We start from the raw sequence: 12,891 nt of genomic DNA, 5'->3' as shown, positions 1-12,891 counted from the left end.
AGGAGTGGTGACAATGGCAGATTGAATACAAATGTGAAGGGTGAGAGGACAAAGAAATGAAGAGCTTCTGACCAGAACAATTTGGTAACACAGGATAGACAACAACTGGTATTCTGAACGAATGAGGGAAGAGTGTTAGGTGGATGTATGTTTTGGTTCAGCCATCCCCTTCATAAAGGGGGTAAGGCCTTTTGGTACATGTATGCAGATGGCAACCAAACTCTAAAAAGGAAGTTAATGAAAATTCTATCAATAAAAGGAAGAACATGCTGGAGCAAGTAATCATAGAAAGTAGCTAAGCTGAAAAAACAGATTTTGAAACAACCTATGAAGTCTAGAAGAATCACATACTTCTATGATCTGATAAACACTATGAAAAAATCAAGAACGCTACTGAAGGTAAACAGCCTTCTAGGGAATAAACAACCTTCAATAATGTCATTCACATAAGTATTTTATCTCCTCTGGGGTAGCCCCACCCAATAATATAGATCCCTTCTTGGTCTAAACTTTGCCATTCAGGAAAAGTGATCCAATGATCAGGGCAGACAGTCTAAGGGATGCACAACAGAAGTGATCTCCATGTACTTACTGATGCCAAGGAAAGCGGAGAAAGGGCCATGCCCTCAATGGTAGCTCGCAATTCATCTACACTTGCTGAAGGGGCATTGCCATTACTTAAAGGTTTTATCTCCACATGAATCTTTTTATCTCTTTCAGTATCTGTAAAACAAAGAAATACAACCAAAATCAATAAATTAAGAAAAGCCTCTATTGTACATCAATTGTTTGTGTGCATTTTTTCCTTCTTTTTCTTTAATAATACATACATGCATACATATGCCAAGGGCTTTTTCCCTCCTTACAAGAAAGTTAACCGAAGTCAAGGGCATAAATCCACTCCCACCCATTTCATCCCCACATGCTCCACTCCCATTCATCACCCCTCCCTCCCTCTTTTATTGGCTCCTCCTGAATAATGGGTCATCCCTGAATCTCATAAATTGCCCTCGGTCAGAAGCAATGCAGCAAGACACAGCACATCCACTGCAAGGCCACTTCATTTAATCACCAACCCCCCTCTCTGGCCCCTCATGCAGAAAAAGAGAATATTGGAGAGAAATCCTTTCTGGCTGCACCAACATATCCTTCACACATTCTCCCTTAACCACCCCATCCCCTATCCACTACCTTCTATGCATCATAGCATCATCCATACACAACCATCCTCCACCACCCCTATCTTCTGTCTTCTCCCTTCCTTCCTCAACAGACATTCCCCTCTCTCCCAATGCCCCTTTTACCCATCCATCCATCCCATCCTTGGTCACCCCCTCATTTTCACTCCTTCCACACTTCTTTTACTATTCTTTCTTCACTAATTTTTTCCACGTGTCCAAACCATCCCAATACTTTTTCATCAACCCTATCTCCCAACTCCCCTTTCACCCCTGCTTTCCTTCTTACCTCCTCGTTTCCCATTCTATCCAGCCTAGTAACCCTTACCATAGTTCTCAGGTATTTCATCTCAAACACATTCAAACTCTTCCTCTCTTATGTTCCATGTTTCTTCCCCATACAGTGCTATCAGCAAAAACAATACAAGAATTTAAGAGCAAACTAGATAAGGTGATACTAAGATAGGACACCACGAGTATAGCTCCCCTTCCCATAAGATACAACTAGGTAAATACAATCTCCTTTTAGCATCCATTCCCAAATGTCTATTTCTCATTATACTTTTTAATCCCCCAAGGCATTTACTTGCTTCTCTCAATCTATATTCCACCTCCACTCATCTCTTTCCTGCCACATTTGCACCCAAGTATCTAAAGCTACCCACTTCCTCCAGTTTCTTTCCCTTAATACTCACTTCCAATTTGCTTCCATCCTCTCCTCTTGTACATCTCATCACCTTATTTTTACCAACATTTATCTTCAACTTCTTTCTTACTCACACCTTCTCAAACTCCGTCACTAACTTCCTTAACCCCTCCTCTGATCCTGCTACAAGCACAGTGTTGTCAGCAAACAGCAACTATTCTGTGCCATTACTAACTGTGCAATGTAAAGTGCCTTGGTACAGTAAGAAGTGTCACAAGACACAGCACATCCACAGCAGGGCTGCTTTATTAAATCATTATATATATACATACATACACATACCAAAGGCTCTTTTCCCCCTTACAATGGAGGTAGCCAAAAGACAAAAGGCATAGAAACCACTCCCACCCATTTCATCCTCTATATACTCCACTCCCTTCTACCCTCTTCTCTCCCTCTTATCTTGGCACCTCTTGGATGACAGGTCATCCCTGCATCTTGTCCACTGCCCTGGGTCAGAAGCAGTATCGCAAGACACAGCACATCCACAGTGAGGCCATTATATATATATACACAGGATGTGTACAATAATTGTTTCGTTGTTTCAGGGGCATGGTGTGGAAAGATGGGGGCAACCACACCACTCAAAACAAAAGCAACTGATCACTGTACATTGAGACACCACCTTGCGTCACCACCTTGAGACACCACCTTGCGTCACCACCTTGAGACACCACCTTGCGTCCATGGAGACTTACATTTCCTCATCTATAGAAAAGGCATGCGGTACTTATGTTAATCTCAACTGGACACAGCAGCATCTCAGAACTGCTAAATGTGACTAAACAATTTGTCAGGACCATCAGGAAGGAGTTTATTTCTTCTATGATTATAAAGGTGTTGCCAAGAGGAAACATCATTCTTGACAATCAGACACCATGAGGGACACCGAATTTGTCACTCATTTGTAAGCCATGGTTGATGAAGACCCCAGCTGTTCCACGAGGTCCATTGCCAGAAAGCTGCAAGTGTCCGAGGGCACCATAAAGAAATGTTTGCATAAAGATATCAGATACAAGTCATACAAGATGGAGTCAACTCCTCTCTGCAAAGATGCAGAACTGCTTCAAGAGCAAGATGCTCAACAAACTGAAGCACCCTCTGAAGAACATGCTCTGGTTCTTTTCAGATAAAAAGATCTCCTGCCAGGACCAGACCCACAACTCTCAGAACAACTGGTCGTTGGTTTTCTATCCCAAGGATGTGCAAAGAGTCATGAAAACCAAGTTTCCTGCAACTGTCATGGTGTTTGGGGTAGTCTGCAGCGAGGGCCAAGTCATGCCCCTGTTCTTTTTTCCCCAGGGGCTCAGGGTGAGCACCGAAGTGTACATCGACATCCTACAGACCCATGTGAAACTGTGGATTGAGGAAGTAGCTGCTGGTAGACCCTTCGTGTGGCAACAGGACTCGGCACCATGTCCCACCTCTAGAAAATATCAGAAATGGCTCTCCGGCAATTTCTTTGACTTTGTTGCCCCTGATGTGCAGCTCCCTAACTCCTGACCTCAACTCTATGGACTATTTTGTATAGGGCCCAGTTGAATGAGATACTAACTGCACCCCATGCAAGAGTAAGGATGATCTGATCAGTCGGTTCAAGATCATCTTCGCCAATCTCTCCGAGGAGGTTGTGAAGACACGTGAAGAAGGCCTGTGCCAGGTTTCAAGGATTTATTGAGGACATTATTGATGCCAAGGGCAGATTCATCAAGTAACAGAACACCAGAAGTAAGCTGATACAGTCTGTTTTCTTTTTTGCAATAAATGTATTTTCAACTAAATTATGACTTTTTTCTTTGACCCTAAAAAACAAAACAATTACTGTACGCACCCTGTATACATACATATATATATATATGTATATATATATATATATATATATATATATATATATATATATATATATATATATATATATATATATATATATATATGGGAGAGAGAGAGAGCTCTACCTTTACATGCAGGCACATATTTGGATTATGCTACATTTGTACACATTAAAAAAATCAATAGATTTAAACAAATCCATATGGCCAATAAACTTAAATTGCTGAAAAAAAATATTAACACTGTAAAAGCAACAACCTGAATCAGAGTCTGAAGAGGAGTCAATACTGGCATTATCATTGGCAGCTTTCTCCTGTGGTTTGACAGAGTAGCCCTCCTCATCCACCTGTGGTGCCTCTACCTCCACACTGGTCTTTACCACTGCCTCCTCACTACCCTCACTGCAACAAGGAAAATTCTTTGTACCTAGAAATACAGAACATTAAACCACATGACCTACTCTCACTACTAACAATATTACCACCTACTTACAAAAGCAGGAGTGGAAAGACAACAGGTAGATAGGGTTAATTAAAAAATATTGGGATGGTTGGGCCATATGGAAAGAATGTGTGAAGACTAGTAAAAGTAGTATGAAAGGTAGAGGTGGATGGATTCAACATTCGCCCAGCGACGTACGGGTTTATGAATTATGTAGTAGTGCCCAGAAAAGAATTATGTAGTGGTGCCAAGAAAAGAACTGAAAGAGTTCTGGATGAGAATGTGTTCAAAGGAGAAGGCATTGGATTGTCTGCTTATCATCTGAAAGGAAAATTGAGAGGGGAGGTTAAGTGGAAAAAGTAGAAAACGGAGGAAAGCAGAGAAGTACAAAGCTGAGAGAAGTATGGGATGTACTGAAGGATAAATGAGAATGGGGGTTGAGGAAGAATGAACACATTTCAAGGAGACACTGCTAAAGTAACCAAACATGGTGTATTGGGGGACAAGGATGACCTTTCATCCATGAAGTGTAAAGATGGGTGGAGTGAAGAGTGGATGTGGTGTAGGTGTGGGATGGGTGGAGTGAGGAATGGGTGTGGGGTAGGTGTGGGATGGGTGGAGTGATGAGTGGGTGTGGGGTAGGAGTGGGATGGGTGGAGTGATGAGTGGGTGTGGGGTAGGAGTGGGATGGGTGGAGTGATGAGTGGGTGTGGGTTAGATGTGGGATGAGTGGAGTGATGGATGGGTGTGGGGTAGGAGTGGGATGGGTGGAGTGAGGAGTGGGTGTGGGATAGGTGTGGAATGAGTGGAGTGATGAGTGGGTGTGGGATAGGTGTGGGATGGGTGTATGTTTTGACTCAACCAGCCCCTTGAAAGGCCTTCTGGTATGTATATCTATGCCCTAACAGAAACACTGATGCTCACAAAGATTTGTCAACACTAATTTTAACTATGACATGGTCATATAAATCTTACCAGTGTTGTTATAAAACTGAACATCCAAGACTACCATAGATGATAAGAGCATTTTATTCAAACTGGACTTACTTGTCTGACTTTTCTTCCTTATTACTTGATGAGTCTGGATCCTTTTTATATTTTTTTAACTTTTTTTCTTTCTTCTTATCTCTTCTACTTCTTAAGAACCCTGTAATATCAAAGTTAATGTAATTCCGGTATTCTTCAAAATGTAGAAGTATATTATCAGGTCCTGTCCTTTACAATGAGCAAATATCTCAACATCAATCTCATTATTTTTATCATAATTTATTTCTTTTACACTATAGAAAATATCTGAAGGGGAATTTCAAGGATATGGAATAAAAAAAAACAAGAAAAAAAAAAAAAAAAACATGCATAGTACATCATGCAACATTGCTATGTACTACCAGTAACTAAAAGCAAGCAGAAGCAAGCTACCATGGCAAATAAGCAAGCCACAGCAAGAGGGCCCTACATAAAGCCATGCGCAAAAAGCAAGACAGTCCTACCTACAACACTTAGCAGCACAAATGACCAGCACTAAAAAATTCATTTTCTTTCTGGCATTTCAAGCCAATGGCTCTATGTGCATTTTAAATTTTATTTAACTGTTCATCTGGAATGACCAAGGGCACAGGTCATACCAGACAGCCTGCATTTCCACTGAACCAGATACTCACCCCTGTAGACATCAATGAAAACCACAACTACATCTAATATTGGGCAATTCATAGAGATAAAGGTTCTATGCACACACATAGATTTCCTCATCAATGTTTCAACTGTCACTGAGGGAATGTCAGTAAATGGAAACTAAAAGCAAAGACAGCAAAGAGAAGAAAGCCTCAAACCTCGAAATAACACCTTGCCATGGCCTTTACCACAGTCAGAGGGCAATTGCCTACTAACATCTGGTTTCTGGTTCCCAAACCACAAAATGAATGATATGATGATAACTACAACCTCTTACTATCCAAATGTACAACAGTGATACCATTCACTGTTCTTAAAAATATAATTCATGTGAGAATAGTTCCAACCACAAACTAAACTGAATGGGCTTTAATATGTGAAGAAATATCAGAAAGTGCTTTCAGAAGTCATTACTAACATGTGTTGGTGGACTTGAAATATTCATTCTTTCTAAAAGCTAACCAGTGAAAATGTATACATGATCAAGCATACCTGAAGAGTTAAACCATAATGTGGACTTAATATCTGGTCAAGCTGCTGGAAGCCCAATTACATGGCCAAGTGTTACAGGACCCTTGGTTTTTCTAGCATTCATTGCCACCCCAGCAACTGAGCTATTAACTATCAACTTTCTAATGCTCTTCCTTGGGTCATTCTTTCAACCCTCCTGTTTTCATGCCATTAAGTGCAACAACAGTCCACAACCACCAGAGGGACCACAGCCGAACTGCAAGGAACCCAAGGAGAGAGGCTGTCCTTCCTACAGCCAATGCCAGGTCAATGCCAGGCCATACTTTGACAGAACCTGGTCATTGCTTAAACAATGCCAGCCCATATGAAAGGTTAGTTCATCTCAGTCAGTGCAAAGACCGCTATAATTATGCCTCTGCTGGCCAATGCATAAACAATAACAAACTAGTATCCTATCACTGACTACATGTTGTCTGGTCATTGCTTAAGCAACACCGAGATAATGCCTAGCATTTGTATGGGCAATGCAAAATCAATGATAAGCTACTGCACGGATGATGCAAATTAGATCACTGGTAAATGCAAACTCAGTGGTTAACCATTGTCTGGACATTGCCACATCAATCCATGGCCACTGCTTGGGCAATGTCAAATCAATATTTCACCCCATCAGGAACAAATAGCACGTCATTACCTGGCTTTTGCTTTGACAATAACAAACGTTCCCTGGCTATTTTCAAGACAAAGCCAGGACAAGACCTGACTACTGTAATTACGGCCAAAAAGACATCTGGCTATTGGTGAGACAATTCCAAGGCAATGCCAGGCCAAGACGAGGTCACTAGGCCAGTAAGCAGCAGGACAACTACAGACTATCAAACATAAAAATGCTGAAGAACAAGTGTGGCTAAACAAGTGATGAACCTGCAGCCAAGGTGTGAAGACTATTGTAAGGCGACCTAGAGGGGGACGCATCGCCTGGGAGGGTTGGTCAGTCGTCAGAAGGCCAGGGGGAGGAAGGCCAGTAGTAGTAGTAGTAGTAGTAGTAGTAGTAGTAGTAGTAGTAGTAGTAATAGTAGTAGTAGTAATAGTAGTAGTAGTAGAAGTAGTAGTAGTAGTAGTGGTGGTGGTAGTAGTAGTGGTGGTGGTGGTGTTAGTAATATTAGAAAAAGGTAGTAATAGTAGAAGTAGTAGTAGTAAAAGTAGTAATAGTAGTAAAGTAATAGTAGTAGTAGCAATCAAGGGCCTCGACCACACGGGTCAACCACAGGTGGCAGGGCCATTCCACACAAAGAAGTGGTGAGAGCAATATAGGAGACCACCAGGAACAGGAAGGAGGGAGAGTGATAAAACAAAAATAAAAAATAAAAAATTAAATAAATGAATAAATAAAAATAAATAAAAAATTAAAATAAATGAGGTTCTCATGTACATTAATAAAGCAATAAGGGTAAAACAAAAATATTTTTTTTAAGCAATAAAGGAAAATAAAAATCAAGAGGTTAGGGGGAAGATATAAAAGAAGTGATGAAATATGAAAAAAGGAGGTGGGTGGGGGGGAACAACAAAAGAACAAGTTAGTAAGATGATACAATACTAATTCTTACTGGCAGGTAATAGTGTATTACAAACAATATTAAAGGCAAACACAAGAATAAGTTAGAAAAAAAAATGAATGTTAAACATGAAGGTGCAATAAATAAAAGATATAAGACAAACAAAGAAACAAGTTAAAAGATTAAAAGATGTATGGTGGTGGAGATTGTTGTGATAATGAATGTGGAAGATAGAAAGTACATGAGTAATAAACACTTACACACTCAGCACACAATTAATCTACTACAACTTTAGCCACTACTCAAAAGTCACACTTAACATCTGACTTCAATACGAGTTGTCTAGTTTGAGTAGCTTAAAAATCAGCTTCCATGTACATTAAGGATTATCTAAACATTGCCAATTTTATGTGTTGTCAATGACTAATTAGTCAGTTGTTAACCTAATTAAACCAATGATCAGGTAAAAATTGACAACCAAGTATTGACATGAAATCATTTTAAAAAGTATAAAGTTACTTCCCATGGACATCCACATGCTTGTTTTACCAAAATATACTAGAAATGGTATTTAATATATTTATCCAATGCACAAGAGATCAATTCAATTTACTGCTTAGACAACAACATCCCAACATCCTTAATTATTATATCAATCAATATCCAAGTAGTTTTAGAACATAAAATATATACAAAATCATTTAATGTTAATAGTCTTATATTCAATTATGTACTTCAATATGTACAATAATTTATACAACATTGTGGTACCCGAATGATATGCATTACATGATTTGTGTTATCAATAACACAGTATTAATTCAGTAAAAATGAAGTGAAATATAACAACCTTTTGTTTGTATTGTAAAGAAATTTACATGGAACTTTAAAGTAACATTATATGAAGACTATTTCCTCTTTATACCAACAGCCACTGGTGTTAATTAACATTTTTAATTTTTTCTAACAATGTTATTATAAGGCTTGTAAGTAAGCTGTCTTTCTTCATTATTATCTAATTAGTAACATGTAACTCGAGACATATTATCAGCAGTAACGTAATTAAAGGCACAAATGAACATTAACAAGACAGCCAACTTACCTATACACTGCTTTTTCCATATCTGAATAATTTTACAATTAAATAAGCCTTTTAAAAAAGAAATGGGAAAGTTTTTACTGCATCATTAAAACAGTGGAACCAATGACAGGTACCTGGATATGATGGTCCCACAAGATGGAGGACAAAGCTGCCCATTTTCAAAACCTGTCAACATTCAGTCTCTGAACTGCATCCAAGATCTCTTGCTATCAACTTCAGCTGTATTCCTCCCCCCCCCCCCATCCCACTTTTTCAGATACAGAGAGAGGACAACTGGTGACCGCTCCCTCCTTTAACCACTCTTAGCTGAACAAACAAACAGTCCAACATAAACAACAGTCCTAAGTTTCTTCTAGGAGAGATCTGTGGGAAGGCCCAAGGATTGTTGCCAGCTACTGTGGGGTTGCAGCCTTTCCACTTAGTAAAACTTAGAGGCAACTATTAATTCAATTAGTTAAAAGTCAGCATTATTGAGAGACAAACTGCCAATTATATATTTTATTTCACTGCTTAAAATTCAGCATATTTGAAAGACAAACTTTGCCAATTATCTTTTTTTTACATTGCTATGTGTGCCAACAGCACTGTATGGGGCAGAAACATGGAACATATGAGAGGATGAGAGAGTTTAAATATGTTTGAGATGAAATGTCTGATAAGTATGGTAGGGATTACTAGGCTGGATAGAGTAAGAAATGAGGTGAGGAGGAGAGCAGAGGTGGAAAAGGAATTGGGAGATAGAGTTGATGAAAGAGTATTGGGATGGTTTGGCCACATGGAAAGAATGAGTGAGGATGGATCAGTAAAAGAAGTGTGGAAGGCAGAAGTGGAAGGAGTGCACACAAGGGGGGGGCAACAAGGGATGAGATGGATGAATGGGGTAAAAAGGGGCATTGGGAAAGAGGGGAATGTCTGTTGAAAAAGAAAGGGAGATGACAGAAGATAGGGGTTAGTGGAGAATGGTTGTGTATGGATAATGCTGTGATGCATGGAACAAAGTTGGTGGGGGATGGGGATGGGGAGTTAGGGAGTATATGTGAATATTTTGATGCAGCTTTGGTTAGCTACCTCCCTTATAAAAGTGAAGAATTCTTGATATATAGATAGCATTTGTGCATCAAACATGGTGAAAGCTGTTAACAACCAATAGACCTGAAGGTACACCATGACAAATTTGTAAATTGCACCCCAGTTTTTTCAATTAAAATCAGGCATAAAATAGTGTCACTTATACTTGCATAAATAATGTGTGTATTTACCTAATTGTAGTATACAGGAAAGGAGCAATGCTCATTGGGTTGTCTTTCCTATTCTCTAATTTCCTGACCTAGACTCAAATATATATCTTTGATTTCCAATTATCATATTTAGATTTGAACTCTTCTATTGTTTAAGCTTGGGCTACATTTCCTTCTAAGCTATTCCACATATTTATATATCTTTATGGAAAACTGTATTTCTTCAGTCTTTCAACATGTGGTTTTTCTTAATTTACTTTCATTACCTCTTTCTTGAAGCTCTACCATCATTAATAAGATCTCTTCTAGCAATGCAATCTATCCCCTTTAGTAACCTGAACACTAATCATGTCGTCTCTTTCTCTTCAATCTTTCAAAGTTGGTAGACCCAGTTCTTTTAGTCTTTCCTCATATGATTTATCTGCCAGGCTGGGGACCAGTTTGGTTGCTCCCCTTTGTATTCTCTTAATCTTGCTTATATCCTTCACTCTGTGCGGGGACCATACTACTGACACATATTCCAGTCTTGGATGTATCAGGGTTTCAACAAGTTTTTTCATCATCTCTTCATCCATATAACGAAATGCCACTTTCATCTTCTGCAGTAGTCTACATGTCTCTCCCACAATCCTTATTTTCCATTTGTCATACTTAGATTTGAATTTATGCATTGTTCCAACTTGGGCTACATAATTTTCTCAAATAATTCAGGTATTTATGCATCTGTATGAAAAACTATATCTTCACATCCTTTCTATCATTAATTAAGACATATCTTCGGTCAATGTAATCTGTTCCCTTTCGCAACCTGAATACCATAACTGTATTACCTTGCATCTGTATGAAAAACTATTTCTTCACATCCTTTCTCAACTTCATGACCACTTAAATCCACCTATCATTAATTAAGACATATCTTCGGTCAATGTAATCTGTTCCCTTTCGCAACCTGAATACCATAATTGTATTACCTCTTTCTCTTTGATCTTTAGAAGTTGGCATACCAAATGCCTCTCCTCATATGGGTTTTCTGCCAAACTGGGAACCAGTTCAGTTGCAGCCCTGTATATTCTTTTAATCTTGATTATATCCTTCACTGTGTGAGGACTATACCACTGATACATATTCAAGTCTTGGGCCTATCAGAGTTTCTTTAAGTTTTTTCATCCTTTCATCCATTCAGTGAAAAGACACTTTAATCTTCTGCAGAAACCCGGATCTTTTCCACAATCCTGCTGATATATCTGTCAGCAGACAGGTTCTCTTTTATCAACACCCACATCTTCCTCCTCTTTTGCTTTTGCAATGGATTCACTTTGAGGAATTGTTTAAAGATGGTCTTTTACAGCTATTGCCCATTTCCAGTACTCTCCATTTTTTCATATCAAAATCTATTTTCTATTCTTGGATCCATACAAAAATAGCGTCTAAATCTTTTTGCAATAGCTTACAGTCTATCTCATTTTTGACTCATGATTTTTGCAGCATCTGTGAATATATTGGCATAGCTTGTTGTACCTTCCTTCACATTAATGACGTACATAAGAAACATGATTGGTGAAGTGCTGAACCCTGTGGAACTACACTGCTTACTGCTCTCCATCCTTACATCCTTTACTATTGTGCATTTGTATCTTCCCTTAAAAAAAAAAAATCTTTCTTATATTCAAGCAGTATGCCTTTCAGTCCCCCAATATGCTTCAATCTCCACATAATTTGATTGTAAGGTACTTTATCAAAAGCCCTCTCTAGGTTAAGGTACACACAATCTGCCCACCCCTACCTCTCTTGCAGTTCATAACTTGAATAAATAAAAAGATGTCACATATGACCTTCCAGATCTATGATCACTGATGCTGCCCTATAATTCAGGAGTGACTCCTTACTTCCACCTTTGTGAATTGACACCACATTAGCCATTTTCCAATTATACAGTACTATGCCTTCTTTTAATGAATATAAAATAAGACTGTTAATCTTGTCAATCAGTAATTCCCTACATTCTTTAAGAAGCCAGTTTAAGATCCCATCAGGCTGTGAAGCATTCGTCACATCCAATGATTCCAAAAAAATGAGCAGTTCCCTCAATTTTACATTTATATCATCTAAGCCCTAATTTTTGTTCCCCTTAAAACTGCTCTTTTTTTGTAAAGACAAATTGAAACTTTCATTCATTGTTTCTCCCTGAGTTGAAGTCTCCTCAAAGACCTTACCACCCACTATCAGCTTGTTGATTACTTTTGTCTCAATTTATCAGTGATAAGCCTGTAAAACAATTTTAGTTTATCTTTGCATTTATCTACAACACTCCTTTCAAAATTAATTTCTCCCTGCGATAATTTCTCTAGTTTTTTTGTATCTCATGTTCCTGTCATACTTTCCACAAAGAAATGTGGTCTTCTTGCCAGCCTAAGAGTATGATACATTTAGTTTTGTCAACTACATCTCTGACAACAGATTCACTTTTTCTTTGGTCTGAGATGTAGTTGACAAGACTAGATGGTTCATACTCTGGCTGGCAAGAATACCAATTCACTTTATGAAAGGTATGGTTAAATGGTACAGAGTTCGAAGCTGAATTTAATATTGCGGGATTTAAACACTTTTCATCAGGATAGAAACCACAAGAAAGGTGGGGGTGTTCTATTGTACGTTAAAAACAATGTTCATGCTTGTGTTTTAGAGAAAGTGAAAA

The 12,891-nt window shown here is 38.7% G+C and overlaps 1 protein-coding gene across 7 annotated transcripts in view; it reads right to left on the bottom strand.

Annotated features, from left to right (window-relative positions):
• The window catches only part of LOC143039941 (F-BAR domain only protein 2), a 154,956-nt gene that overhangs the window by 64,869 nt on the left and 77,196 nt on the right, over window positions 1-12,891 (bottom strand). For all 7 annotated transcript variants that reach the window (XM_076210397.1, XM_076210400.1, XM_076210399.1 and 4 more), the window contains 3 exons: window positions 5,203-5,302; window positions 3,973-4,115; window positions 593-723 (listed from right to left, as the gene is read on the bottom strand). In XM_076210397.1, coding sequence (XP_076066512.1) covers window positions 593-723; window positions 3,973-4,115; window positions 5,203-5,302 — 374 coding nt within the window. The remainder of the gene's footprint in view (window positions 1-592; window positions 724-3,972; window positions 4,116-5,202; window positions 5,303-12,891) is intronic.

This window comes from Oratosquilla oratoria, chromosome 27, assembly GCF_046742065.1.
Source record: "Oratosquilla oratoria isolate Oo_2021 chromosome 27, ASM4674206v1, whole genome shotgun sequence".
NCBI lineage: Eukaryota > Metazoa > Arthropoda > Malacostraca > Stomatopoda > Squillidae > Oratosquilla > Oratosquilla oratoria.
Note: the sequence above shows the minus strand (reverse complement) of the source record. Positions and strands in the feature narration are given on the sequence as shown.